The sequence below is a fragment of the Ursus arctos genome, unplaced genomic scaffold (assembly GCF_023065955.2).
Source record: "Ursus arctos isolate Adak ecotype North America unplaced genomic scaffold, UrsArc2.0 scaffold_32, whole genome shotgun sequence".
NCBI classification, from domain to species: Eukaryota; Metazoa; Chordata; class Mammalia; order Carnivora; family Ursidae; genus Ursus; species Ursus arctos.
Genome location: NW_026623008.1, coordinates 26,909,553 through 26,934,778, shown reverse-complemented (window position 1 = coordinate 26,934,778; position 25,226 = coordinate 26,909,553). Strand labels below are relative to the sequence as shown.

The 25,226-nt window shown below is 57.2% G+C and overlaps 1 protein-coding gene across 4 annotated transcripts; it reads right to left on the bottom strand.

Annotated features, from left to right (window-relative positions):
• Positions 1-1,720: 1,720 nt before the first annotated feature.
• On the bottom strand, positions 1,721-24,064 carry MAP7D1 (MAP7 domain containing 1). 4 transcript variants are annotated; one of them, XM_048221885.2, is made up of 18 exons: positions 23,712-24,059; positions 11,445-11,795; positions 11,190-11,258; positions 10,575-10,738; positions 9,683-9,797; positions 8,127-8,237; positions 6,851-6,973; positions 6,588-6,754; positions 6,347-6,489; positions 5,477-5,805; positions 5,006-5,183; positions 4,780-4,918; positions 4,523-4,627; positions 4,216-4,269; positions 4,001-4,043; positions 3,808-3,898; positions 3,499-3,692; positions 1,721-3,416 (listed from the first exon to the last, which is right to left on the bottom strand). In XM_048221885.2, exons 1-18 carry the CDS (start codon positions 23,755-23,757, stop codon positions 3,304-3,306), a joined length of 2,535 nt encoding a protein of 844 aa, XP_048077842.1. In that variant the 5' UTR covers positions 23,758-24,059; the 3' UTR covers positions 1,721-3,303. The 4 variants fall into 4 exon arrangements, with proteins under 4 accessions (XP_048077842.1, XP_048077840.1, XP_026372459.1 ...); XM_048221883.2 differs by having other exon boundaries at positions 6,588-6,973; positions 23,712-24,063; XM_026516674.4 differs by having other exon boundaries at positions 1,721-3,314; positions 6,588-6,973.
• Between the last annotated feature and the right edge of the window lie 1,162 nt (positions 24,065-25,226).

The window sequence follows — 25,226 nt, the reverse complement described above, 5'->3', positions numbered from 1 at the left end:
ACTCCTAGCACCACATACTTCTCCTTCACATATTTGTCATAGCTGTAATTGTTGATTTGTTTGCCGTATTATTTTTAAAATGTCTGTTTTTTTCCACCAGACTATAAGTTCCATGGGGGTAAGGACCATGTCAGTTTTTATTCACTGGAAGTCTCCAGTGCCTGTGTACCTAACACATGCTAGGGGCTCGATGTTTCTTGAAAAAATAAGCAAATGAATGTTGCACATTTCTCTCCATCTCTATTTCCAGAGGCTATCGTCTCCTATCTGGAGCTCGGCGATCACTTCTTCCCTGGTCTCCCAGTTTACAATCAAGCCTCTACTGGTTTCCCAGCCAGGAGCAAGAGTGGTCCAATAAAAATGCCAGTCTGACCATGTCACCCTTCCCGCCCCATTTCACAGCCTTCAGTGGCCTCCCATGGGCCTTGGAATAAAACCCAAACTCCTGACACAGCCTTACAAGGACTTGTACAGTCTGGCTCACCTCATGCCAAGCCCCACCTCCTGAATGGACCTTTCTTAATTCAACAAATATTAAGTGCCTATTGTACCAGGCCTGAGGATTTAGTGGTGAGTAAAAACAGACTCCTTCAGATCTGATGACAATCCTCCAGATCCTCCTTTCCCTGCAGGGCCTTTGCACATGCTTTCCCCCTTGTCTGGAAAGTGCTTCTCTCCTGTCTCTGCATTCCTGACCTGAGCACCAGCCAGATCTCAGAGACATCTTCTCCGACCCCCAACCTTGATTCCTCTGTTAGATGGTTTTATTGCTCCCTATATTCTGTCTTCGTGGCACGCACAGCATTTCCTGTTTTTACATGTGTTTGTGTGGTCATCTAGTTAATACCCACCTTCCCCACCACGAGCTTCTATGTCTGGGTTTTCGCTTATCATTGTATCGCTGCGGCGCTTAGCTGGTGCTCCACACTATATAGAATGAATAAAGGAATGAGTAAGTGATTCCCTTGCAAGAGTACTCAGAGGCCACTGCCGCCGGGGAATGTTGGTGCCTCTGCCTCGATGTGAGCATGAGCTGGGGCCTGACCTGGGGGCTGGGAGGGCTATGAAGAGGAGCTCTCACCAAGGAGCTATGAGCCCCTCCTTGGGGCTCCTGATCCCGACGCCTGAGACTTGGCCCTGCCCACCTCTGCCACCCCACCCAGCTCTCCCCAGCAACCCTGCTTCTGCCCCTACTCCTCAAGGCCTTTCCACATACTGACCCCTTCCCCTGCACCTCTTCTCCCTGTTCTTTCTCACGTGGCTGGCTCCTCCTCAGCCCTCAGGTCAAATTTGTATGCTGCCCCTTTAGAACACGCCTTCTCTAAATAGCTGGTTATCGCTCATCCTTTCACCCAGTTCATTTCCTTCTTTGAAATGGACTTGCATATCCATTTTTTGTTTATCATCTGTGTGCCTGGAGGAGTTAGAAGCTTTTGGTGACATCAAACAGAAAATCCAGCTCCATTGGCTTAAACGGTAAGCTGTCTGGTGGTAGGACTGGATTTGGGGTGGGTTAACTCAGTGGTCTTCTCAAGGACCTAGGTTCTCCCCGTCTCCCTGCTCTGCCACCCTTGCTGTTGGCTTTGTCCTCAGGTGGGTCAGCAGGATGGTTGCAGCAACTCCAGCCATCACAGTCGACTCCGTATCATACGAGCAGAGTTTTCCCCTCTTTATGTGTCTTAGTTAACTATTGCCGTGTAATGAATCATCACAAAACTTAGCAGTCTAAAACAATGTTTATTATCTCACAGTTTCTGAGGGCTAGAAACCCAGGAGTGACTTAGCTAGTTGGTTCTGGCAGAGGTGCAGTCTTGAGGTTATTGTCAAGCTGTTGGCCGGGGCTGAAGTCATCTGAAGGCTTCACTGGGGCTGGAGAAGCTGCTCCCAAGCTTATTCATGTGGTTGTTGGCAGGGGGCTTCAGTCCCTTGGCATGCGGACCCCTCGGGCTGTTTGCAATGTGGCAGCGCTTCCTCCACAGAGGGTCCAAGAGCAAGAGAGCGACCAAAACAGAAGCCGCAATGTCTTTATGACCTAGCCTCTCATGTGACACCCCATCACTTCCGCTGTGTGCTGTCAGCCACTCAGCCCAGCCCTGGTACACGTAGAAAGGGACTACACAGGGTATGAACACGAGGAGGTGGGGGACACTGGGAGGTCCTCTTTTTTTTTTTCTTTTTAATGAGGATGCCTCTCCTAGAAGCCCAAGAGGCTTTTCTTTATATCTGCTGGCCACAGGGGGTCCCATGCCTGTACCTAAACCAGTCACTCACGAGGGGTCGGGGACCATCATTTTTGCCTCATTACAATCATCATTCACCCCTGGGCCTAGGATCTACCTCCACAGAAGCACGGAGGTGGGGGGTGGGGGGTGGGGGGGACCCAGGAGGAAGATGGCCACTTGAACAAAATCATTTGTTTGGGCAAATGGGAATGGATGTTGAGTAAGCAACTGGGTGTCTATGACACTCACCTGCTAGACTGTAAACCCTGGGAGAGTAGAGGCTACATCTTTTCCTACTACTGGACCCCCAGCATGTAGCCCGCTGCCTGGTACCATATTTGTTAAATGAATGCATTCATGACAAGATGAAGCCCGCAGGCAGGAGGTTTAGGACTCCTACCGGGTAGGGGTAGATATGGCCAGGCCCTGGCTCCCTAAGTTCTTGGAATGCAAGAGGCCACCTGCTCCCACCCACCGCCAGCCCCAAGGATAGACAGGACTGGCAGAATTATTCTCACTTTATTTCTGGAGAAGTTTGATCAGATGCAATAACACTGATTCCAGGCGAGGGCAGGGGGCATGGGTACCCCTAAAGCAACCAGTATCCTGTGGCCCAAGGTGCCCCCCATCCCCAGACCAGGGTTCCCCCTCAGTTACAGTTAAATAGAGAGGAAGATCACCCCAGGGAGTCTTGGGAGGGTCCGCCTCCTGCACCCGCCCCCTCCGCGCAGAGGAGTCTGAGCAAGAGCTATTTACAGTATTCACATCCACTGTACCCACCAAACCCAGGCAAATACTACAGGTGGCCCTTCCCCACGGGAGGAGGCCAGAGAGGCTGTGAGTGTATGTGTGTGTAGGGGAGGGGGTGGCCGCGCGTGTGAGCACACGAATGCACTGAGGGGCAGGATCTGGCTCCGGCCAAAGAGACATCAGTCTATAAGGTGCAGATTAAAAATAACAGAGGACCCACCCCCAGGGGCCCAGGCCACTTCCGGCTTTGTTCTGTCCCTTTCTCTTCCAGACGTCCTGGTCGATGACGCAGAGGAGCCCTCATAGCTGCGCCTGGACCCAAGGCCACCCCTTAAAGGACTTCTGGGGAAAAAGCAGGAGGGGAAACGGTCAAGGCAAGCCATGCCTCCAAGCCCAGCTGTCTGGGGGTCTTCAGGGTGGAGTGTAACAGGGCCTCTGGCGGAGCTGGAAGAAAGGGCAGGGCTGGGGAGTCTGGGGAGGGCTTCTGGGAGGGAAGGCTGGGGGTCCAGGAGTCAGGGATCCCTACCTGTGACCTGTGGGGGCTGTACCACAGCTTTCTTGAGGAAGGCTTCTGCCTCTGCGAAGGGCAGGAGTGCCTCTGGCGTTCGGCCCAGACTCTTGTCCCCAGAGGGCCCCTTAGGCGTGAAGCCATTCTCCTGGTGTGCTGGGAGAGGCTGTAGGCCATTCACCAGGGACCCTGGCGACTCCTTGCTTGGCAGGCTGTGGAGGCAGGGCCAACACTCAGGCACTCCCACCCCAGGACCCCCCAGGCACCCCCCAGCTCCAGTGTGATCCTGCCTCCTAGCTCAGGGCCCCTGGGATGGGTAGCAGGTACCTCCACTGAGGCTCCTGGGGGGCCAGCTCCTCTTTCTGCACTGCCTCCTTTTGCAGCCCTGTGGGCCGAGCCTCCCCGGCTTTCACAGGCTCTGTCACAGGAAAGGAAGGCCCATCAGTTAGGAGCTGGGGAGAGGAGGAAGTCTGAGGATGGGTGGCTAAGGGGGCAGAGATGAGGGGAACAGGGCCTTTACCTGGGCTGAAATTGTTGGCTTGTGCCTCCTTCCTGTCCGGCTTCTGCTTTGAATTGGAAGAGCGGTCAGACTCAAGGGGGTATCTGGCCCCACCCGAGTCTGGCGCTGAATTCTCCACTCTCCCAGCCCAGACCCTGAGTGCCCCCCTCCCACCGGCCCAGCCTCTGTTCCTCAGCCCACCCCCACTGCCGACACTGCCTTTGGGGACTCCTGACCTTGGTTTCAGCAGCTTCTGACTTCCGAGTCCTCTTCATTATCTCCTCCAGACGCTGTTTGGAGGCCCCGCATCAGTTAGGCCCAAGTCCCGCCCGACTTCCAACCCTCCCACCCGCCAGCCCCTGTCCTGAATGTCGGGGCCCTTCCAGCTCCTACCAGTCCTTTCCAGGCCAGGAACCAGAACTCACCCCACTCCTTGACCTACCCTCTACAAGCCCAAGGCAGGGCCCACTCCCCCAGCCTCCAACCCGGAACTGAAGCCGGAACCCACACGAAGCACGGCCTCGCCCACTCCGCTCTGCAGACCTTTCTGCGCTCTTGCCGCTCCTGCTCCTCCCGCTGGAAGTGCTTTTCCCGCTCCAGACGCTGCCTCTCTGCTTCTTCACGGGACCGAGCTTCGGCCTCTTCTTTCTGCCGAAGACCCGCCCACCCCGTGAGCTCTAAGAGCCGGATTCCAGCCTTCCGTCCGGGCCATCCCCCAGCCGGCCACCAGGAGGCGCCCGCACCCAGCCCCGCACAGCCCGCCGGCAGGACCGCAGTGGGGGGCGGGGAGAGGGGGGCACCTGCTTCTGCAGCCGCTCCTGCTCCTCCTGCTCCGCCTGCGCCTTCTCGCGGGCCTCCTGCTCCTCCCGCCTCCGGGCCTCCGCCTCCCTCTCGGCCCGGGCCTCGGCCTCCCGCGCCAGCTGCTCCTCTCGCATGCGCCTGGGGGACACAGCAGACTCGGGCTCCGTCCTGCGCTTCTCCCGCAGCCTCCGTGAGGGCCCCCTCAGTCCCCAAGGGCGCACTCACTTGTCCCTTTCTGCCTGCAGCCTCCGCTCCTGTTCCTCCCGCTCCCGCTGCTCCCGTGCTTGGCGCCGCTTCTCAGCCAGGAGCCGAGTGGCCTCTTCTCGGTCTGTGGTGCCTGCCATGGGTTTGCTAGGGGTCGTTGGAGGAGCAGGAGCTGGGGGTGAGGTCAGGACAGCAGCATCTGGAGTGGGATCCAGGACCAGGAGTCAGCACACAGGGGCTCAGGCACCTCCATCACCACTGCATGGCCCGAGCTTCCTGGACCTCAGGGCCACCGACCCACCCACCCAACTTCTGCCATCCACTCGGGGTGGTGGGTGGTCCTCCTCTCTGGAGGGGGTTCTGGGCCTAGACCTGCTGAGGGCGGGAGTCTCCCTTTCCTGTCTCCCAACACCCAGTTCCAGGCACCTCCAGGCCCCTATCTCTGACCACCTCTCCCACGCAGGCAAAGTCGGCTTCTCTTGCCCTGCCCACCTGCAGGGATCTCGGCTGTGGGCTGCTCCTTCTGGGGCTGAGCTGGCGTGGGGGAGGGCACAGGCGAGGGTGCTGGTGAGGCTGGGGCTGCTGGCTCCTTCTCCTCACTGGTCTTGCTCTTGCTCTGGTTCTTGTCCACAGGTCCTGTCGCACTGAGGCTCTCCTTTGCCTCATCCTTCCTCCGAACCCGCCCCTTGGGGGATGCAGTGATGCCCCGAGGGGATGGTGGTTTGGGGGGTAGAGCGTGGCCTGGCCCTGGGCTGGGGCAGGGAGAGGCAGGCCTGTGCCAGGATGTGGAGGGAGAGGATGGCCGGGCCTTGGCTTTGGGACTGAGAGAAAAGGAAAAGTTAGGTTTTGAGCACAGCGGCCACACACATACACACCCTCTGAGCAGGTCATTCCCTCAGGGAAGTATCCCTCCCCGCAAGGGTAGCTCACCGCTCTCCACCTTATCGGCTCTCGCAGAACCAGATGACTTCCTACGAGAGCGTACATCCCAGTTTGTAATCACATATTCATTTGTGAGTCTTTGATTGATGTCTGCCTCGCCAATAGTCAGTAAGAATGAATAAGAGCAAGAACCTAGGCCTGGCTTGGCTCCGCAGCGTGTCCTCAGCACCCCGAACAGTACCTGGCAGGTCCAGTTCAATCATCCAGCAGGTATTTGGTGAGTGCTTACTAGATGCCAGGCACTGTTCTAGGTGCTAGGGTTCTTCAGCCATCAAAACACTCAAAAAAAAAAACCTGCCCTCAAGGAGCTTTCACTTTCATTCTAGGGGTGGGTGCCCGACAAATCTTTGCGAATGGACGGATGAACGAAAGAACGGCCTGGTGACCGCGGGGCGCGCAGGCCCCACCGCGCATGCCCACCTGAGCTCGGCGTTGCCCGCAGACAGGCGCAGGCGCGGAGAGGCAGGCAGGGACTGGCGCTTCTTGAGGCTGCGCTCCCGGGCCAGGGCACTCTTCTCCTTCTCGTTTTCCCGCTCCTTGTCCTTCTTCTCCTTTTTCTGCACCTGGCGGGGGGGGGGGGGGAAGGAGACGGGGGAGCAGGGGTTAACGGCGCCGTGCCCCCTGGGCCCCAGCTCCCTGCCCCACCTGCGCGGCCACTCACCGGCGAGGCCTCTGGCCGGCGGCGGACCTGGGCGGGGCTGCCCCCAGCGCTGGGCTTGCGGCGCTCCCCGCGCTCCCCAGCGGGGGCGCAGCGGTGCACGCTTCGGGGGGCGCTGCTCGGCGGCGTCAGGGGGCTGGCGGAGGCCGAGCGCGGGCACACGGGCACGGCTGCAGAGGGATGAGTGCGGTCGGGGTGCGGCCCACGAGTGAGGCTGGCCCCTGTCCCGCCCCTCGTGGGGGCTCTCCCAGGGCCGCTGCCCCTACCCTGGTCCCGGCCGTTGCGGGGCAGTGTGACCGCACTGCGACTCCGTGCCAGGAAGGAGAGGGTGGGAGTCATCAGACGATCTACGATGCTGCTCTCCCATGCGCTCAGCTGCAGGCTGCGATCTAGAAGGAGAAGGCCGGAAGCGGGTTACCGCAGGGGGCCGCAGCCGGCACACAGAAGCACAGGAGGACTGTTAGGTACCATCCATGCCAAGCCCAGGGAGGCTTCTCCCAGGACCCTTACCCCAGTCAGGTGGGGCCACAATTGTCTGCCCTGGGGCCTGACCTCCACTGCAGACCCAGGCAAGGAGACGCCTCCCAGGGCAATGTCCCGCACCGCTGGAGGGCCCCCTCTACCGCTTTCCCTAGGTGAAAGACCCTGTCTACTCCCACCCCACTGCAGAGCCCTTCTCCTCCTGCTACCAGAGGGCTGGCCTGGGGAGGCATGACCCCATGGATCGGGGACAGTGAGGGTCCTTGTGCTCTTGACTGAGAGGTGTCCCATGCCAGACGGAGGCTGCTAGGGGCCCTGGCTGGCCTGGGCCACCCTGCTCTGTCCCCTCAGCTGCTGGGTTATTTTTAAGCCTCAGTCAGGTGGAGTTGGTACAGCAGCTGATTTGGTTGCTAGGCAACAGAACAACCAAATAAAAGCCAGAGAAACTTATAAATAACTCCTACCATGGCCCCTTCACATGTGAGCACCAGGGCATGGTGGGAACACAGGGGCCATGCCACATCGGTTGGCCACAACTCTGGAGCCAACTAAGGCCACAGCTAGGGCTCCAAAGGCAGGGAGGGTGTGGGGTTGTTTGGGCCCCCTAGGATGGAGTCGGAATAAGGGGCCCCCTCTGCACACACAGCACCCAAGCTAGTCTGGTTCTCAGGGGCAAGGCCACCTGCCTAAGGCTGGCCGGGGCCAGCTGGCTGTGGTTGGAGATGAGGCTGCCTGCCCATTCCCACTCTCCACTCTCCACCCCTACCCCCACCCCCACCTCCACCTGCTGTTGAGGCCCCAGCCAGGCTTTCTGTCTGCTGGGACATTGCCCTTTGTCTCTGTTCTTCTCCCCTACGGGGCACACCTCTGTCCTCAGGGTCCAGACCCATATGCCACCACCAGCTCCCCTGAGGGGCACAGAGCACTGGGTGGGGTAGAGTGGGGATGGAGACCTGGCGTATGTGAGGGGTCCTGGGACCTGGGGTTCTTGCTGAGCTCTGGAGGAGGCTTGGTGGGGGCTACAAGGGGCTCTGGAGGGAGGAGGGCTGGGCCTTCTCTTACTTCTACTGGGGGAGTTCCAGAGCGTGGCAGAGGACTTTGAGAGCCGCTTGTTGATTATAGAGTCCACGTGTTTAGGCAGGTTTACTGCCGACACGGAGCACCTGCTCCCACCTGGAGGGGAAAAGACACGGCATTAGGGCCGGGCCGGACAGGAGCCAGGGGGGGCACTGAGGCCTTCCATGCAGGATGCTCCGCGGGCAGGGTGGGAGAGGGAGGAGTGGGCAGGCTAGGAAGGGGAGGAGGAGGCAGACTTGGCTCTGGGAGGAGGAGGGGGATAGGGGACCAGAGACAACCTGGATTGGGGGAGCTGATGGAGAAGGAACAGAGGAAGGGGATGGAACAGAACTAGAGAAACTACAGCCTTCCTGGCCAGGAAGCCATTCCCTGGGGCTGGGCGCTGCAACCCCTCCCCCACAGCCACCCAGCGTCGGCACTTGCTGGCACTGCCCCGCCAAGGCGCTATGGCTACAACACCCACGTCCTGGGACAAATGCAGAGACATTCCTAAACAGAAGAACCCACGGTCACGGTCACACAAATCCACACATCCATAGGGGCACACAGACGTAGACATGCAGGCACGGGCATAGAGGGTAAAAGGTACACTTCCACATGCACGCGTGTGTGCAGACATGCACCGACACAGAAACACAAACACTAACGGATCATGTGCCGGACCCAGATGCACACAGGCACAGACACATCGAAGCCACTTAATCAGGATATTTGTAGCAGCTGACGTTTGCTGGATGCTTACCACGTCCCGGGCACTGTGCTGGGCACCACACACAAGTTACCTCACTTGATCCTCCCAAACATCTACCTACAACCTCGGAGGCAAGTAGTACGGTTATCCCCATTTTACAGATGAAGAGACTGACATCGAGAGGTTAGAGGTCACGCCGCAAGTGCCAGAGCTGGGGTCCTAACCCAATTCTGTCTGACTTGGGAGCCCTCACCGAGGCGCACAAAGCCATAATAGACACACCAAGGCACACAAACGCATATTAAGACACACAGCACACAGATCCATGAGCACATACACCAAAAGGAACACAGCTGGAAATACTGAACATCGCCATTACGTAAAGATATCCAAACACAATGGTACATACATGCCAGCCAAGAATCAGACCCAACTCCTGATGGCCCTACGTGAAGAAAACTCAGAGGCACAAATCTACCTCCCAAGACAGGTTCACAAGGGGGCGATAGTTTTCCTAAATACCCAGTGTCTGCAGGGCATTAAACTGTTCTTTTCTGTATCATCGACTAACAGTAGTAACGGGAACAGAGAAGGCGAATCTAAAACGACAGAGGTTTGAAGAGCCAACCAAATGAAGAGAATTCACCTCTGACTTGATAGCCTCAGTCCTTGGGAAGGGACAGTTTGGTTTACAAGACCATTCCAGAAGACACAAGTCACACAAAGTAAGGCATACCTGCTGCAGGGAGCTGCCAGCTGCTGGCACCGAAGCTGCTCCCCGGCCCCACTCGTCGCACCCCCCCACTCCCCGCCTCGCCCATCCGCCCCCCAGGCCCTCCAGCCTACTCACTGGTCTTACGTCCTGGGGAGCTGTGGTGCAGGGCTCCCGCCCAGGACCAGCGCTGCTGCCGGATTTCGGCCCACGTCTTCTTCACTGACCGCTGGATGGCTGCTTCATAGCGCTCCTGGTGGGGTGAGGGGACAGCGGAGAGGCCCGGGCTCAGAATCATTCCTCATACCTGGGAGAAAGGCCCTTCTCTCTCCTGTGACAATGCTTCCCCCACCCAAGAAGTTTTCCCTGACTCATTGCAGGTAACCAAGGTTACTGAATCCTTGCTATGATTAAAGACAATTTGTAACAAATCCTTTCCAACTTGTTCTTGGGGAGCTTTTCACTGTTCTTGAGTCATTTCCTGGATGTATGAGCTGTTTCTCTGAGGATGGGGTGGGACTTTCCCTGCCTGGGGCTCCCAGGCGGGGCTATGTCCCCCTGGCCCTGAGGATCCTGACCTTGGGGCTATGTTTTCCTTTTAGCCTAAACCCCCACACCCCCAACCCTGCAGGGGCCCGGCCACTTTTTCCTTCCTTTCCTGACCGGTGCTCAAGCCAGAGCTCTCCTCGTGTCCTGGAGCTCAGCACACTCACAGAGACACATCTCCGCGTACATGCAAACACGCACGCCTGGGACACACACACGAATACTCGCGCTGACAGCACATGGTTACAGATGCCCCCCCCCAGCATGCACAGAACCAGACGTGTCTGCAGCCCACGGATGCCCAGATGGTGCACACTCAGGGACACCGGTGTAGATGTGAACACAGATACTGCCGCGTAGGCACAGACGACACAGGGGCGTGGACACAGATGTGTGTACACACTGAGCCAGCGTCCACACGTGTGCGTGCGTGCACGTGTCCGCACACCCGTGCACCCCTAGCCAGAGATGAGCACGCACGTACCTTGTTCTTCTCCAGCTTCTGCCGCTGCCGCTCCTCCAGGGCTGCTCGGCGCTGCTCGGCTTTAAGCCTCTGCTCCTCCAGCCGCCGCCGGCGCTCCTGGAGCTGCTTCTCCCGTAGCGCCTTGGCCTTCTCCTCCTTCTCCAGCCACACTGCTTTCTTGGCCGCTGTGGGGAAGGGGCCCCAGGGGGTGTGAGGGGTCTCCTCCAAGGAAGTGGCCTTCCCTAATGGAAGGTCTCTTTCTCCCCCACTGGCCTCATGGTTTCTCAGTGCTAAAGGAGAAGTGAGTTCTTTAGGGCCAGATCCCTGTCTGACTTTGGAGCCTGCTGGACAGATTTTCACGTATCGCGGGATTAAGAGCACGGGATTGAGGGTGAGATGAGGCTCCTGGGTGTGAGTCTCAGGTACTCCACTGGCTGTGTGTGGCTTAGGAAAGCGATTTCATCCCTCTGAGCCTCTGTTTCCCCATCCTCAGAATGGGTGGGGAGAATTAAATGAGGTAATGTCTGTACTGCTCTCAGCGCAGTGCATGTAATCAAGCGTTCAGAAGTGCTAGTTCTGTCCATAAGAGATGGAAGGGGAGGGTGGTAGGGATGATGACGCCTCCCCAACACTCACCCAGGTACTTGGCCCGTTCTTCTCGCCGCTCCTTTGCCAGCTTGTGTCTCTCTCCTGCTTTCTTTACATCTTAGTCAAGGGAATGGAAACAGTCTTAGGTCAGAGGCTCCCCCCAAAAAGGGCCCTCCCCCAGGCCTCATCCCCGTCCCTTTTCCCATCTCCTCCTGGGCCCAGGAGATTCCCTCCAATGGCATCATCCAGGGCTGGAGGCCTGAGCCAAGGAGTTTGGCCCAGGACTAGGGACATCATATCTACCTTGCTTGGTGGGAGGGCTGTCGGAAGCTTGCACTGTTGTCGGGGATGGCTGGCTGCTCCTTCGAGGAGGCCTGGCATCCCGTGGGCCGGTGGCTGGTGGGGTGGGTCCCCTGATCTTCACTTCTGAGAAAGGGGACTCTTCCTGCTGGGGAGCTGATCTAGGCGCAACTGGCGCTGGGGGGCTCTCTGGTTCCAGTGGGAGCTGCTTAGAACTAGCGGCATTCTTCATGGCAGGAGGGGTGTCTGGGGGAGTGTCGGGGACCAGGGCTGACATCGGTGGTGGTGGCGGTGGTGGGGAGGGGTCACCTTCTGGAGAAGGTCTTGGCTCTGGGGGGGTCCTGGCTGCCATAGCTGGAAGACCAACACGAGAGAGAAGAGAGAGTCAGAGAGTACATCCATGCCATAAGCGCCACACAGAACTCTCTCCCGCCTCCAACGGACATTCACTCACACAACATGCTTACTGAGTCCCTTCTGTGTGCCAGGCCCTGTTCCAGACACTAATGATACCATGGTGAGAAAACAGCGATGCTCCCTGCCTCTGTGGAGCCTACCTTCCAGCAGGTAGACAGACAAAGAGCGAGGCAGTCACAGCATAGAATAAGGACTATGTCTGAGGGTAACACAGCAGAGCTGGTTAAGCTACATTTGGGGGGCTTCCTGAAGAAGGAACAACCAAGCTGAGAGCCAGAGGACGAGCTGGCGTTGACAAAGCAAGGAGGTGAGGGTTCTGGCAAAAAGAAGAGCATCTGCAGAGGAGCAGAAGGGAGCAGCGTGTATTGGAAAAATGGAGAAAAAGTCGGTAGCACTGATTGGTGCCCGAGTGGTAATGACCGGTCTCCATGTTGGCCTCCCCCACTTTCTGTTTTACTTCGGGGTCATGGGGCCCACCCCAAGGCCTGGTACACACAGGGTGCCAGTGCTGGGCACATGGGACTGGCCAAGAGGACATGAGCTTGGGACGCCGTGTTGCTCACTCCCCCATGGGGCGGGCAGCGAGATACCCTCGCTTTGTCATCTTTTCTCCTTTCCCAAACACCCACAGATTTCTTCTTTTAAGACAATAATATTTCAAGACCCCTGTAAAAGACAGCAAAGTGCCAAGTACGGAAGCCACGTGATTTGGTGCGGGCACATATATGCGCACGGGTGAGCACGTGAGTATTCTGGAGAGTTGAAAGACAGGCCAGTTCTGATGTCAGCACCCCAAGGCGGGAATGGAGGGCATGCTTCCCCAGCAGGTAACCTTGGTGAAGCCACTCCACCTTTTTTAAGTCTCAGTTTTCATATCTGTAAAATGGGGATAATGAGCCCACGCTAGCAGGGATGCCAGGGAGGTGCCTGGCAGAATTCATGTGCCAGCAAACCCCACTTCCCGCCCTTTCTAGGTGGGTCCTAGAAAGCTCTGCACGTCGAGCCCCGCTGCCCTGTGCTGCTACTGAGCGCTGAAGGGAACAATGGGGACCCAGCCCCCGAACCCGGGCTCGGGGAGCAGGGCCAGGGCCCGTGAGAAGCTGAATCTAAGGAAGCATTTTTCACTTTTGCCAGACGCTCCACCAGACGGAGTCCTTTCCTCTGGGAAATCTGGCCTTCTCGGGAGGTGGCAACCCCGCCCCCGTCCCTGTGGGTGACAACGTGTGTGTAGGGAGAGGACACTCCCAAGGAGTCACGTTTGGGACTCTGTGCGCCTTTTTCAGGGAGACAGGTGTCCTGCCTCTGAATGCGGGCTCTGAAGGCAAACTATTTGCATGTGAATTCTGGCTTCCCCCTTAACTGTGTGACCTTGGGCTAGTTACAGACCCTCTCTGTGCCACAGCTCCTGCTGTGGGATAAGGATAGTACCTATCTCACAAGAGTGTTATTTTAGTGATAACAATAACCCTTAACAGTTATCTATTTCTCAATTTCTCAGCTTCCTATATTCAAAGCATTTTACACATATTTGTTTTAGCCCTCACTGACAGTACTTATGAAGGAGACACTATAAATATCTTTTTTACAGATGGGAAAAGTAAAGCAATTTGAGGTCACTCAGCTGTAAGTGAAGGAACCTGGACTTGAACCCAGCGTGTGTCACCAGAGCTCGTGCTCTTACTAGTTACAGCCTCCTGCCTCTGTTTAAGGCAGTATGAAGTAATACGTGTTATGCAAGAAAATCTGAGCCTCAGTTTTTCCCTCATTCCCTCCCTTGCAGCTTCCTGGGCTCCAGGCAAGAGCCCGAGCTGAGGCCCTGTCTTCCTAAGGGCCCACGCAAGCCGGCCAGCCCCTAGGTTCCATGACAGCCCACCTGCTCTCCCCACAGCAGCTGCAGAAGGCCGCCTGGCCCCTATTAGTCTACCTCCCAGACACCTGCGAACTCTATGCCAACTCCAGTGGGCAACATACCTAGCAGCAATCATTTATGAGTGTTTACCATATACCGGGAACTGAGCTAGGCCTTTGTACCCCTATCCTGCACCCTCCTATGAGCCCTGAGAGGCAGGGATTCCTACCCCCATTACACGGATGAGACGGTCAAAGCTTACCCCACGAAGTGATCTGCCCAGGGTCACAGACCTAGCATGTGCCAGAGGCAGGATTTGAACCCGGGACTGTCTGGGGCCAGAAAGCTTAGGTGTGTGCATACTAAGCTTGAAAGCTGAGGGTGAGGCCTGTTTACTGTCATTCTCCTGGCACCTGTGCGTGCTGCAGGTGTTGCAAGGAAAACCGGTAGGAGGATGTTTGTCTACACCTAGGTAAATCGCGCCCACCAGGCAACGCAGGGAATCTCCCAGTAGGTCCCGGCTAGCTGTGTGCTTTGGGAGGAGGGGGAGGGATGAGCCCTGGAAGGACCTGCCCTCCAGTGTCAGATGCAGTGGCGTAGAAAGAAAGGTCCGAGGCTTCAGAGTCAGACGGGCCTGGGTGGGAGACCCCAGGTCTGCGGCGGGACCTTGGGCAAGCCCTGAGCCTGTGCAAGCTGCAGTTTCCTCCCTGCGTTGTTGGCACCGATGGTGACTGGGTACATCATCTCTGGCACCTTGCAGGGGCTCAGTAAGCGGCGCCTGCCCAGAGGAACCTGTCCACTTCTCCCGATCTCTGCTACAAGGGCCCATGTGGGTCAGGCCTTCACCCCCACTGCTCCATGACACTGCCCTTCTCAAGGTCGCCCGTGAACATTGCTACAGCAGCAGCAGCCGTTTCTCGGTCCTCGTCTTGCTAACTTAGGGGCTGCGTTGGACACGGTTGATCCCTCGATGCTCCTTGAACACTTTTGCACTTGGCTGTAAAGACAACACACCTTCCTTGTGTTCCTTCTACCTTGCTGGCTGTGACTTCTCAGTCTTCTTTGCTGAGCCCTCTTTAATTGCCTAACCTCTGAGCACCAGGTGCCCCAGGCTCCATGGAGGACCTCATCACTTTTCCGTCTGCACGCACTCCCTTGGTGACCTCATCCAGACTCATGGCTTTAAATACCATTGCTCTGCTGAGGACAGCCAAGTTTGCATCTCCAGCCCAGACCTCTCCCTTGAGTTCCAGTTTCGCTCATGCAACTCCCTATTTGACACCTCTGCGTGTCTTACAGACGCCCCAAATTTAACACATCCCAAACTGCGCTCCAGAGCTTCCTCCCAGAACCTTGCTTCTCCCCGGGTTTTTCCCCATCTCAGTCAGTGGCAACCCCGTTCTCCCAGTTTCTCAGGCCAAAAATCTTAAAGTCGTTTGGAATCTTTTCTTATCTCACACCCCACATCTAATCTCTCAGTCAATCTTTGTGGCTCCATGTGCAAAGTATATTCTGAATCCAGTCACTTCTCACCATCTCCATTTCTGTCATCTTGGTTCAGCCACTCTCATCCCTTACAAAGGCTCCCCGCGGGGGCGCCTGGCTGGCTTAGCTGGTGGCTGGGGGAGCGTGCTCTTGATCTCAGGGCTGTGAGTTCAAGCCCCGCGTTGGGTGGAGAGGTTACTTAAAAAATGAAATCTTAAAAAAAAAAAAAAAAAAAAGACTCCCCGCTGCCATTTTCTGTTCCCCTTTCATCTTTTCTCAACACAGCAGCAGAGTGGTTCTGTTTAAAAATAAGTTAGATCAAGTCACTCTCCTGACAAAATCCTCTGAAGAACTCCCATCTCTTGGGGAGGAAAAACCAAAGGCCTTACAATGGTCTCTGAGGACCTTCAGGATCCCCCCCTCTTCAGTCCATTACCTCTTGGGCCTCATCTCCTCCTTCTCTTCCCACCCCCCCCAAGTCTCTTCTAGCCGCTGTTCCAGGCATGCCCCTGCCATAGTGCTGTGTACTCCCTGCTCCCTCTGCTGAGAATTCTCTGCGCCCAGATTGGGGTGCTCCCTCACATCCTTCAGGCTCTTACTCCAATGTCACTTACACCCTCCCTGACTCTATTTAAAATTACAAACTGCAGTGGAAGTCTCCTTCCCCTTTCCAACTGTATGTATTCTTTCTAATTCTGTTTTTCCTCCCTAAGTATTCATAACACGTTGACATTGTCTCCCACCGCTAGAAGATAATCTCCACCAGGGCACACATGTGTCTGTTTTGTTAGCTGTTCTATCTCTAAGGCCAACAGGGCCTGCACATAGGTGCTCCACAACTATCTGTCAAATGAATACATCAATGAACTCCACCTTGGCTGATATCATCAGCATCTCTCCTACCTGGATGACTACAAAGTCTCTCCACTGCTCTCCCCACACCCATTCTCACTCTGCTCTCCATGGAGCAGCCAGAGTTAAATGTTTGCAAATGCAGATCTGACCATGGTACTCTTCTGACACTTGAAACCTCTCAGTGGCTTCTCATTGCTTAAAAGATAAAACCAAAATTCTTGAACCCAAACTGTAAGTCTGACTTAGTCCGAAGTCCCCGTCCCCATCTCTTGCACTTCTTGGATCTCTTCTCCGTGCTCCCCACTTGCTTTCTACACTCTAGCCACACTGATCTTTGAATTCTGATAACATACGCCCTCTTGCCACAGTGCCTTTGCACATGCTCTTTCTGCTCTTTTCTTAGTTAACCCCCATTTAGGCTTCAGATCTTCCCTCGGACATCATATCCTTAGGGAAGCCTTCCCTGTCCTCTCCAATCAGGATAAATTCCTTCATTCTATACAGTCATAGCTTTGTGGGCCTCTTGTTTGGGGCACTGTGACTGTTACAATTTTCAACTTCCTTGTGTGCTTCTCTTGTTATTGTCAGCCTCCCCTTAGACCGAGAGGAAGCCCCACAAGAGCTGGGCTATGTCTGCTTCGCTCACATCACCAGCAGCTACCGGAGTGCCAAGTACACAGAAACAGTCACGAGATGCTGTTGAGTGAGAATAAAGTGCTGTACCAGGGAGCCACCCCAGCCTAAAGCCGTGCCCAGAGAAGGAGACTTTTACTCTAATAAAGAGTAAATCCATGTGGTAACTCGTTGCAAAGGGATAGACACTTGAAGGGAGGCAAAACAACTCCATCTCCATCGAATTTGGGTAGCTTCCTGGACTAAGGCACTCCGGTAGAAGTTAAAAATAATAATAAAAAATAATAAATGTTTGACTCCAGCAGCTCAATAAGAAAGACTTCTCGAGAAGCGAGCGGGACATTTGGAACTCTTCTTTTGACCTGGCGGACTATTGACCCTAAATACAAATATTTTCCTCAGAAGCATGCCAACACTGATGAAATGCCATCAGGACAGTGTTACCCAGGACAAATTAAAGTCAGCCAAATTAATTACTTGGTTAGTTATCTATATGGCATGGTTAAACCAATTTCTGATTATTCCTATCTTCACTCATCCAATGTGATCCTTCAGCCACTGCGTTTTCTTTCTGGTCTGTGTCAAATTGTGAGGTATTAGCCACTGTTAGTTTTATTTTACGAAGCTGATGTCTACCAGAAGTATTTGTTAAGAACTGGATAAGAGACAGACAGTTTGTATTTATTTCTTGGCACAGAAAGCATTCCCTGGGCAAAGGTTATGAAAGCTGATCGTAGGGTCAGTAAGTCTTGTCTTCTCAAGAGCCCCACGAGGGACTGTACCTGGGGTCTGCAGAAAGATCTGGGCCAAGTCTCTCAGAGGGCCGGTCACACGTCTCAGCGTGCTTACTCCCCATCTCCACCCGCTGGGAGCTGGCAGTCCCTTCCTCTGGCCCCTCCCTCCTCCCAAACCAACAACGGCTGCTGGGCCAAATATTCCTCTCACAACACTGATAACTCAGTCTGGCTTTTCTGTTTGCCTGCTGCCCCTGTCTCTGCCAGCATGAGAGCTCATGGAGAGAAGAGACGGGGTCTTGCTCCTTTTTACAGCCCAGGGCTTATCTAGGACCTGCTGGCACTGAGCAGGCGTTCTGTGTCTGTTTACTGAACGCACGGATGGATAAGTGCGTGGACAGGTGGAGGGACTGTGGAAAGCCCCCTAGCCAGCACATGGTCAAACCCCGAGCTGCTCCAAAACCTAACCTCCCCAACCCTAGAGGTCCTGGTCATCTCAGAGCCCTGCGTGTGCCCCGCCAGCTCCTAAACCCAGGAAGGGAAACAAGGTAATTTATTGAAGGCCTACCGTATGCCGGGCACTTCTCCTCATCTCATTTCATTCTTATGACAGCCCTAAAAGGAACGTTCTATGGATGGCCCGTTTCACAGGTGAGAAAACTTACTCAGACAAGTTAAGTGAATTGCTCATGTCAGCATCAGAGGTGGGATTTGAACCCAAGGCTATCTGATGACAAAACCCTTATGTCACACTGTTTCTGGTAGGTGTCACATCACCCCTCCTCGAGGCTCCTGCCTGTTCCCTGAAGAAGGAAGTGATTCCGTGGTTCCCTCAGGGAGGTTTCCCCCAAGATGGTGAAGGGTGCAGGTGGGGCAGGCAGGCACTGAGCTCAGAGGGCAGGAATGTAGGAAAGGCAGGCTCCTGCCCAGGCGGGCCACCAGGAGGCAGGAAGTGAGGCACCTGGGCAGGGGCGGGGGGTGAGCGGCCGTCCTCCAGGGGGCAGAGCAGAGGAGCACCCAGGGGAGAGCCAGCGAAGGGGGGTGCACAGACAGCACCCCTGAGCAGGGCGCATGGGAAGCAGAGGCACGAGGCAGAGAGAGGAGACAGGACACAGAGAGGCACCTGTAGCCAGAGCCCTCTGGCTCTCACGGCAGCTCCTCGGGGGGCAGCATCGGACCAGACAAACGAAGACGGCGAGGCCAACAGAGGGGCAAAGACACACAGAGAGACAAAGAGTACACACCACAGAGAGAGAAAGACACCCAGACAACGTGGACAGAGCGTGAACAATGGCGAGAGACATGACACATTCTTTCCTCCCTTCTCTCTCTCTCTCTCCTACATACACAGGAATCAGACTTAGTGGGATTTGGAACCCTACACACACACACACACACACACACACACACACACACACACACACAGAGCCAGGCTCCCCCTCTGAGGCACAGATGAAGCCTCAGAGACCCACACAGCACTCAGACACGGGGTCCCCAGTATACGCATACAGCCTCATCCAGGCCGCATCCTCCCTGCCCCTTCTGGACCCTCCCTTACCTGGGCCCAGGAAAAGGCCAGTTAACAGCGCAGCAGCTAATGCTGTTGTCAGGCCTGGCTCAACACTTGAAACACATCAGTCCCTGTCGTCCTCACCACAACCCTATGAGGCAGACGTTATTACCCCATCTGACAAATGGGGAAATAGATTCAGAGAGCTTAAGACACGTGCTTAAGTCACAGAGCTGCTGAGTAGCAAAGTTGGGGTTTGGGCCCCGAAGCAGCGTGACAGTCTGTACCTTCACTCTGTTACCCAAAGTGGGCAGCCTCCTGGGTTTCCCTGCCTGGAGAGATCTGAGCTGGGAGGATGAGGATGGGGGCAGGGGCAGGCCCCGGAAGGACAAACTCTGAGAGATGCCTGATTGTGGGGCTGGGACAGAGGGAACCCTTAGGGGGCAGCATTACTTCCAGCCTGAATAGAGCTGAGCTGGCTCTGAGCTGGAGCGGACGAGGAGGGGGCAGCCTGCTCCAGCAGTCCTCACAACCTGGGCCACAGGACCTTAGCAGCAGGACACTGGGGCCAGGCCATGGGCCTCTGTGGGAGATAAACCCAGGATCGCAACTGAGACTGCAGCTCTGAAGGAGCTCTCTGGCCTGGTTGGCGGCCATTGTTCCCAGCCTCCAATCAGGAGCACCCACTTCCTGTTATTTTAGGCGGCAGGAAATGACCCCATCCCGCAGCCCAGGCCCCACCACGGGCCCTCCCTCAGCCCCAGCAGGGCTGCCCGCGCTAGGGCCTAGACGCTCAGGGCAGAGGCCTGGGGATGGCCTGCTGGCTGGACTGTCACCACTGCCTGGGTCCAGGGCCTCCTTCTGGTCTGACTTCCTCAGACTCCAACCTGACAAGATGCACAGGGGACCCAGGGCTCCGCTGGCTCCACCTCTGCCTGCCAGAGACTGGATCATGGGGTCCCTAAGACCAAGGTGCCTATAGCTCAGTCATGCCAGGGAAGCAGGTCAGACTCTATCACTGGCTGGCGCAGCCATGGTAATTCAGCCTAGAGGTTTGGTGCAGAGGCTTTAGAGTCAGATGAACCCGGGTTCAAATCCTGCCTCTGCCAGTTCCTAGCTGTGTGACTTTAGGCCAATGACTTCCCTCTCTGATCCTCATCTGTAAAATGAGGATAATATTAGGCCCTACTCAGGGATTGTTCTGAGAATCAAAGGAGACCGTGCACATGATATGCTAAGCGTTATGCCCGGCACAGAGAAGGCCCTTCACAAACAGGAGTGGGAGATAAGTTGGACTTATCCCTGGTGAGAGGCCACCTCTCCTCTTACCAATGGGGAGGAGCGCTGACGGCGGTAGCCACACCATGCTCTCTACCCCCTCCCATGTCACGCTCTCTGCTCCCCTCAAGGCAGAGCTGCGGCTAAGAGGCTGGGCCCTGGGGTGCCAGGCAGTGCTGGCTACCACAGCCAACAAAGCTGCATTATCCGGGCCTGGCTCCTGGGCTCCCTGACTTGTCCCAAGGCCCAGTGGGGACCCATGGACACGGCTCTCTGCTGCTTGTGGCCTAACCTCCGGCCTCGGTCAGACCTGAGACCTGTCCCGGCCACCCTCTAGGGCCACCACTCTGGTCAGGGCCCTGCTTTCGGCGGGCTCCCCGCCCCCGGGGGCCCTGCCCCACCCACAGCTGATGCCCATCCTGAGGGAAAGAGGGAGTGCACTGGCCCCATGCCCCTTCCTCCTCGTTTGCATATGCATGACTGCACCTTAGGGGCTCATTAGAGGCTCATTACTGGGCCCACCGGCCCAAGGGGGGATGAAGCTGTCCGAGGGAGGCACCGGCTAGGCTGGCCGCTGTATGTAGAGACAGAGCCCATTGTGCCAGTCTTGCCAACCCCTACTCATCCTTTTAGGTTCACCTGAAATGCCTCCTCCTCTGGGAAGCCTTCCACAAGCAGAGCTCTCTGACCACCGTATCACCAGTGTACCTGTAGGGTTTCCCTACACTGAACACATCTGCTTCCCTCATTGGGCCAGGAGCTCTCACAGGGTAGTGATTCTGTCTGATTCGCTTCTCTGCCACCTGCATAGCCAGCACTGAGCTGGCTCATGGCAGGCATCAGTATGGTGGCTGTCTGCACCCATCTCCCGGGGCTCTCCCCTTCTGCCACAGGCCCCCTTCAAGCACGGGCGGCCCCTCTGGTCCCCAGATCCACCCCGGTTCATATATGCCTAGAACTCCCCTCCCCCTGGCCCTCTGGCCCATAGTTACCTCCTGAAATTCTAATGAATCACACCTCCTCCTCGGGCCTCCAAAGGAATTAAAAAACAATAACAACAAAAAACAGAGCTTATTAACCACTAAGTATGCGCCCGGGCCTAGGCTAAGTGTTTCATGTGTTCATCTAATTTAATGAACCCCATATCTCCATGAGATAATTTCTAGCTTATTTTCATTTTATAGATGGGAGCATTTAAGACTCAGGTTAAACAACACACCTAAGGTCACACAGTAGTAGGTTATGTTTGATTCCAGAGTCTACATTCGTAAGCAAACTGGCTCCCAATCCCTGTGCTCACCTCCCCCATGTTCCGTACCTCCCTGCCGGCACCGGTTCCGAACAGCACAACCACAGTAATGGTAATAACACTGTATTGCGGGTGTCGGTGTGCCAGGTTCCTAGGTACAGCATCTCTAACCCTCACATTAACCCCACAAGGTCTGATAACACCACCTCCGTTTTCCAGGGGCATAAACTGTGGCTGGAGGAGGCAAGTCACTTGCCCCAGTCCATACCTGTCCCCTACTCCATGTTGCCTCCTGGAAATGCTCAGGGGGCAGAGGGGACTCAAGGATGGCAGGGATCATGCCATGTGCACACAGTGTCTCAGCCCCATGCCTCAGACTCCACAGGGTACATGCAGTGGGCACCACCTTTATTCCCTGGGAGCCCTTGGCTTATAGGGGGCCCCTGTCACCTTCACCTTCTGTGTAGGGAGTCGCCACCAGCCTGATCTAGGTTCTCATGTAACTCCATCTAGGCCCCTGTGTATAGAAGAGTCTTCCCAACCCAGGACCCCGTATGCAGACCCCCTCAGGCCCCTCGGTACAGCAAAGCAAGTCCCCCAGGCCCTCCGCTTCAGGCAGGCATCCCACCCAAGTGCCTTAATTATGAACCAGACACTCACTCAGGCCCTCATCTGTGGCCCAGTCATCAGGCCCATTCAGGCCCAGATGCACGCACCAGTGTCTGTGCCCCTCAGATGCAGAGGGCCAATAAGCAGATGAAATGGACCCCATCTAGAACTCTCTGGTTGTCCCCTCTCAGGCTCAGCAGAGCCAAGACTGAGCCAAGTGCCACTGTTCCAGCACAGCCTACAAACCACCCCAACCACAACAGTCTGATAGCTCCCCCCCCCCCCACCAATCACCACCTGCGTCCTTCAGCTCCCACACCCACACCGGCCCCTGGAAACACCCACGCTGGCATGGGGAGGAGCCCACCCACAGTCAAGCTGCTCCACCTTGTCTTGGGCTCTCTGCGCCCACAGACACTGTTTCATGCTGAGCCCACGCCCCAGGGGTCAGGGAGGTGGCAGGGATTAGGCTCTAGGACTCTATGGAGGTGTGAGGTTGGGGCCGCCTCCCCCCTGAGTCAGTGGGAACAGAACTTGGGTCCTCAGTAATCATGCTCTTCCCTCCCCTTCCAGGAAGAAAGAGAAAGAGAAATCCCTCCCTCCAACACCAGGCCCAACCAGAAACCTGTCCCCACCCCCTCATCAGCTGCTCCCAGATCCGAATGGGATTTGCAGAAGTCCTGGGCACTGGTGGTTGGTGGGGTGAGGGGAGGGGAGGGTAGCTTTGATGGTCTTCTGGGGCCTGGAGTGTGTGTAGGGGGGCGGGGGTAGGCATCCCAAGCTTCAGGCTGAGGAATGATGTGGCAGGTCCCGGGAGTGCGGCCTTGAGCCTTCACCTCATTCTCGAGAGAGACTCTCGGGCCTAGAGAGCCTAGGAAGGAGGGGGGCAGGATACGCAGCTTTACTTCTGTCCCCTTCCTCCCTAAATCCGGCTGGGTGGGCTCCGGAGTAGGCCAGGCTGCAGAGGAGGCGGCCCACTCCCCAGCTCCCGCCCTCGCCCCAAACAATGCCGCCTCCCCCTCCCCCTCGTCTTTATCCGTCGGGTTACTTGGCAGCCGCCGCTAGAGACCTCCCCCTGCCCTCCCCTCCACTCCGGGCCGGCCCACAGCAGCAACAGGCCCTTTGCGCGGCAGCTGGAGAGATGGGGTGGGGGCGAGGTCTGGGCCAGGGCCTGGGCGTGAGGGGCGCCAAGGGCCTAGGCTTCGGTATGCAGGACGGCAGGCCTGAGAATCTGGACCCCCAACACATACATTCAGGCTGGGGTCACCCTTGCCCACCCGGGATGAAGAGGGGGACAGACGTCCCAGTTCAATTGAAGAGGGTCATCAGGGCCTGGGGTGGATCGGAAAATAGGTGCAGGCGGGAGGTGGCACTGGGCCGGAGCATAAGGGTCACCCCAACAACTCCGGAGCGGGGTCCTCGAGGATCCTGTCGCCCAGGGCGTCCTAGCGCCCGGAGTGGGGGAGGGGACAGCTGTCAGAGGATGCGTCGGTGGCCCCGAGCCGCCGCCGCAGCCTTTATTTTTAAACTTCCAAGTGGTCAGAGGGCGCGGCGGGGGAGGGGTCCCCGCCCAGCGGGTTGGCCTCCTCCTCGGCCTTCCCGAGGCCCCGCGACCTCCCCCCATCTCGCCTCTGCGTGGCTCCCGGCATACCTGGGGGGGCGCCGGCACCCGGCTCTGCATGTGGGCCACTCTCCATGGCTGCGGCGTCACTGGGGGTCTTGGGGGTCTCAGCGGCGACGGCGGCGGCGGCCAGCGGCCAGGACAGGGGTCCCGCGGCGCATCACGCCCGGCCCTGCCCGGCGGGCAAGACTCGGAGACGGGGGCACTCCGGAGAAGGTCGGGGCTGCCTCTGCTGGTGGCCTGCGAGGCTCGGAGTCGCCGGCCGCCCGGTGTCTGTCGGCTCCGGCCGCGATCCCGCTCCCTGCCCGGCGCCGGCCCAGTCCCGGCCGCGGCCCAACCCTATTGTACCGCCGGGGCTGGGCCTGGCCTCCCCGCTGGCGCGTACCAAGTGCGACGCGGGGAGGGCCTTTCCCCCCAGCGTCCGGGACCCGAGCCGCTGCGCGCCCGCCTTGCTCGCCCCGCCCCGCCTCCGCCCTCGAGCGCGGGCCCTCGGGCTCGGGACGCCTCTCCTGCGGCCGCGGCCGAGGGGACGCCTCGGCTACCCGAGGACGCCCGTCCCGCTGCCTCCCCCTGCGGCCGCGCGTTGGTACGCGCCACAGCGCGAGAAGACTATGTAGGGAGCGCTCTGGTGACTCACCCGCCGCTTGAACTGGGGGGAGTGGAAGGGAGCGGGGCTGGGAGCCCCCAGTCCCACCCTGGAACTTGGGGGCTCCGGCTCTGGGGCCTTGGCGGTAGCTTCAAATCCACATTCTCTCCCAATCGCACCTCAAACCAAATCCGCCTGGGAGATGCCTAGACACCTGAAGGAGGGTCCCAAGGAGACCCCTGAAAGGCCTCTGCTTTCTCTCCCCTGGTGATGCTGGGATGGAGAGAGGCCAGGAGCCTTGCTGCTGCCCTTCCTCCAGCATCCTATGGTTGCTGCATCTTCCCTGCTCCTCCGGGGTAATTACAGGCCTGCGCCAATGCTTTACCCAGGTCTCTAATCTGCTGGGTCCCTCCCAGCTCCAAACTGGGTGGTCCTGGCCCTGAACCTCCCCCACCCCCATCGGGCGACCTCTCCAATTTCCCTGGAAGGATTTTCTCCCCTGTGGCCAGTCAAAGAGGGAGAGAGCCCCTTCCGACTCCCCTCCCCGTAGTCCTGCTTCCCAGCTCTCGGAGGTGGAACCCCCAGTCCCCTTGTTAGTGCCAGTGGAGGTGGGGCCTCAAGCCAAGTCTGGCCGGCCTGGGCGGGGGGAGGAGGGGAGCTTGCTGGGAAGGTGGATCGATGATGGTGCTGCAGGGATTGACAGTGGGGAGGAAAGAGGAGGCACAGCTGGGCCCTGCCACCCCCTCCCTGCCCTTTGTCCTGACCTCTAGAAGGTCAGTTCTCTGGTTCTCCATTGTCCAGAGATTAGGCCCAGTGAGATGCTAGCCTCCTGCCCCTCTTTCCCGCTAGTGTCCTCTTTGAACAGCTCCAGAAATCAGCCATTTCAAGGGAGAGGGTGGGGAACAAAAGGGTCTGGGTCGCAGGCAACCTGGGAGCAGCGTGTCTAGGAGTGAGTAAGT

Bases quoted from the DNA above. Each gene is read 5' to 3' on its own strand.
- MAP7D1 (XM_048221883.2), bottom strand. From the start codon at position 23,757: ATGGAGAGTGGCCCACATGCAGAGCCGGGTGCCGGCGCCCCCCCAG. The intron at 3,899-4,000 runs GTAAAGGCCCTG...TTCCTGTGACAG, and splicing joins AGCCAACAATTTCAGCCCAG to AGCCTGTGAAAGCCGGGGAG. The intron at 3,693-3,807 runs GTACCTGCTACC...CTGCCTCCACAG, and splicing joins CCCCAGGAGCCTCAGTGGAG to CCTGCCAAGCAAGGAGTCGC.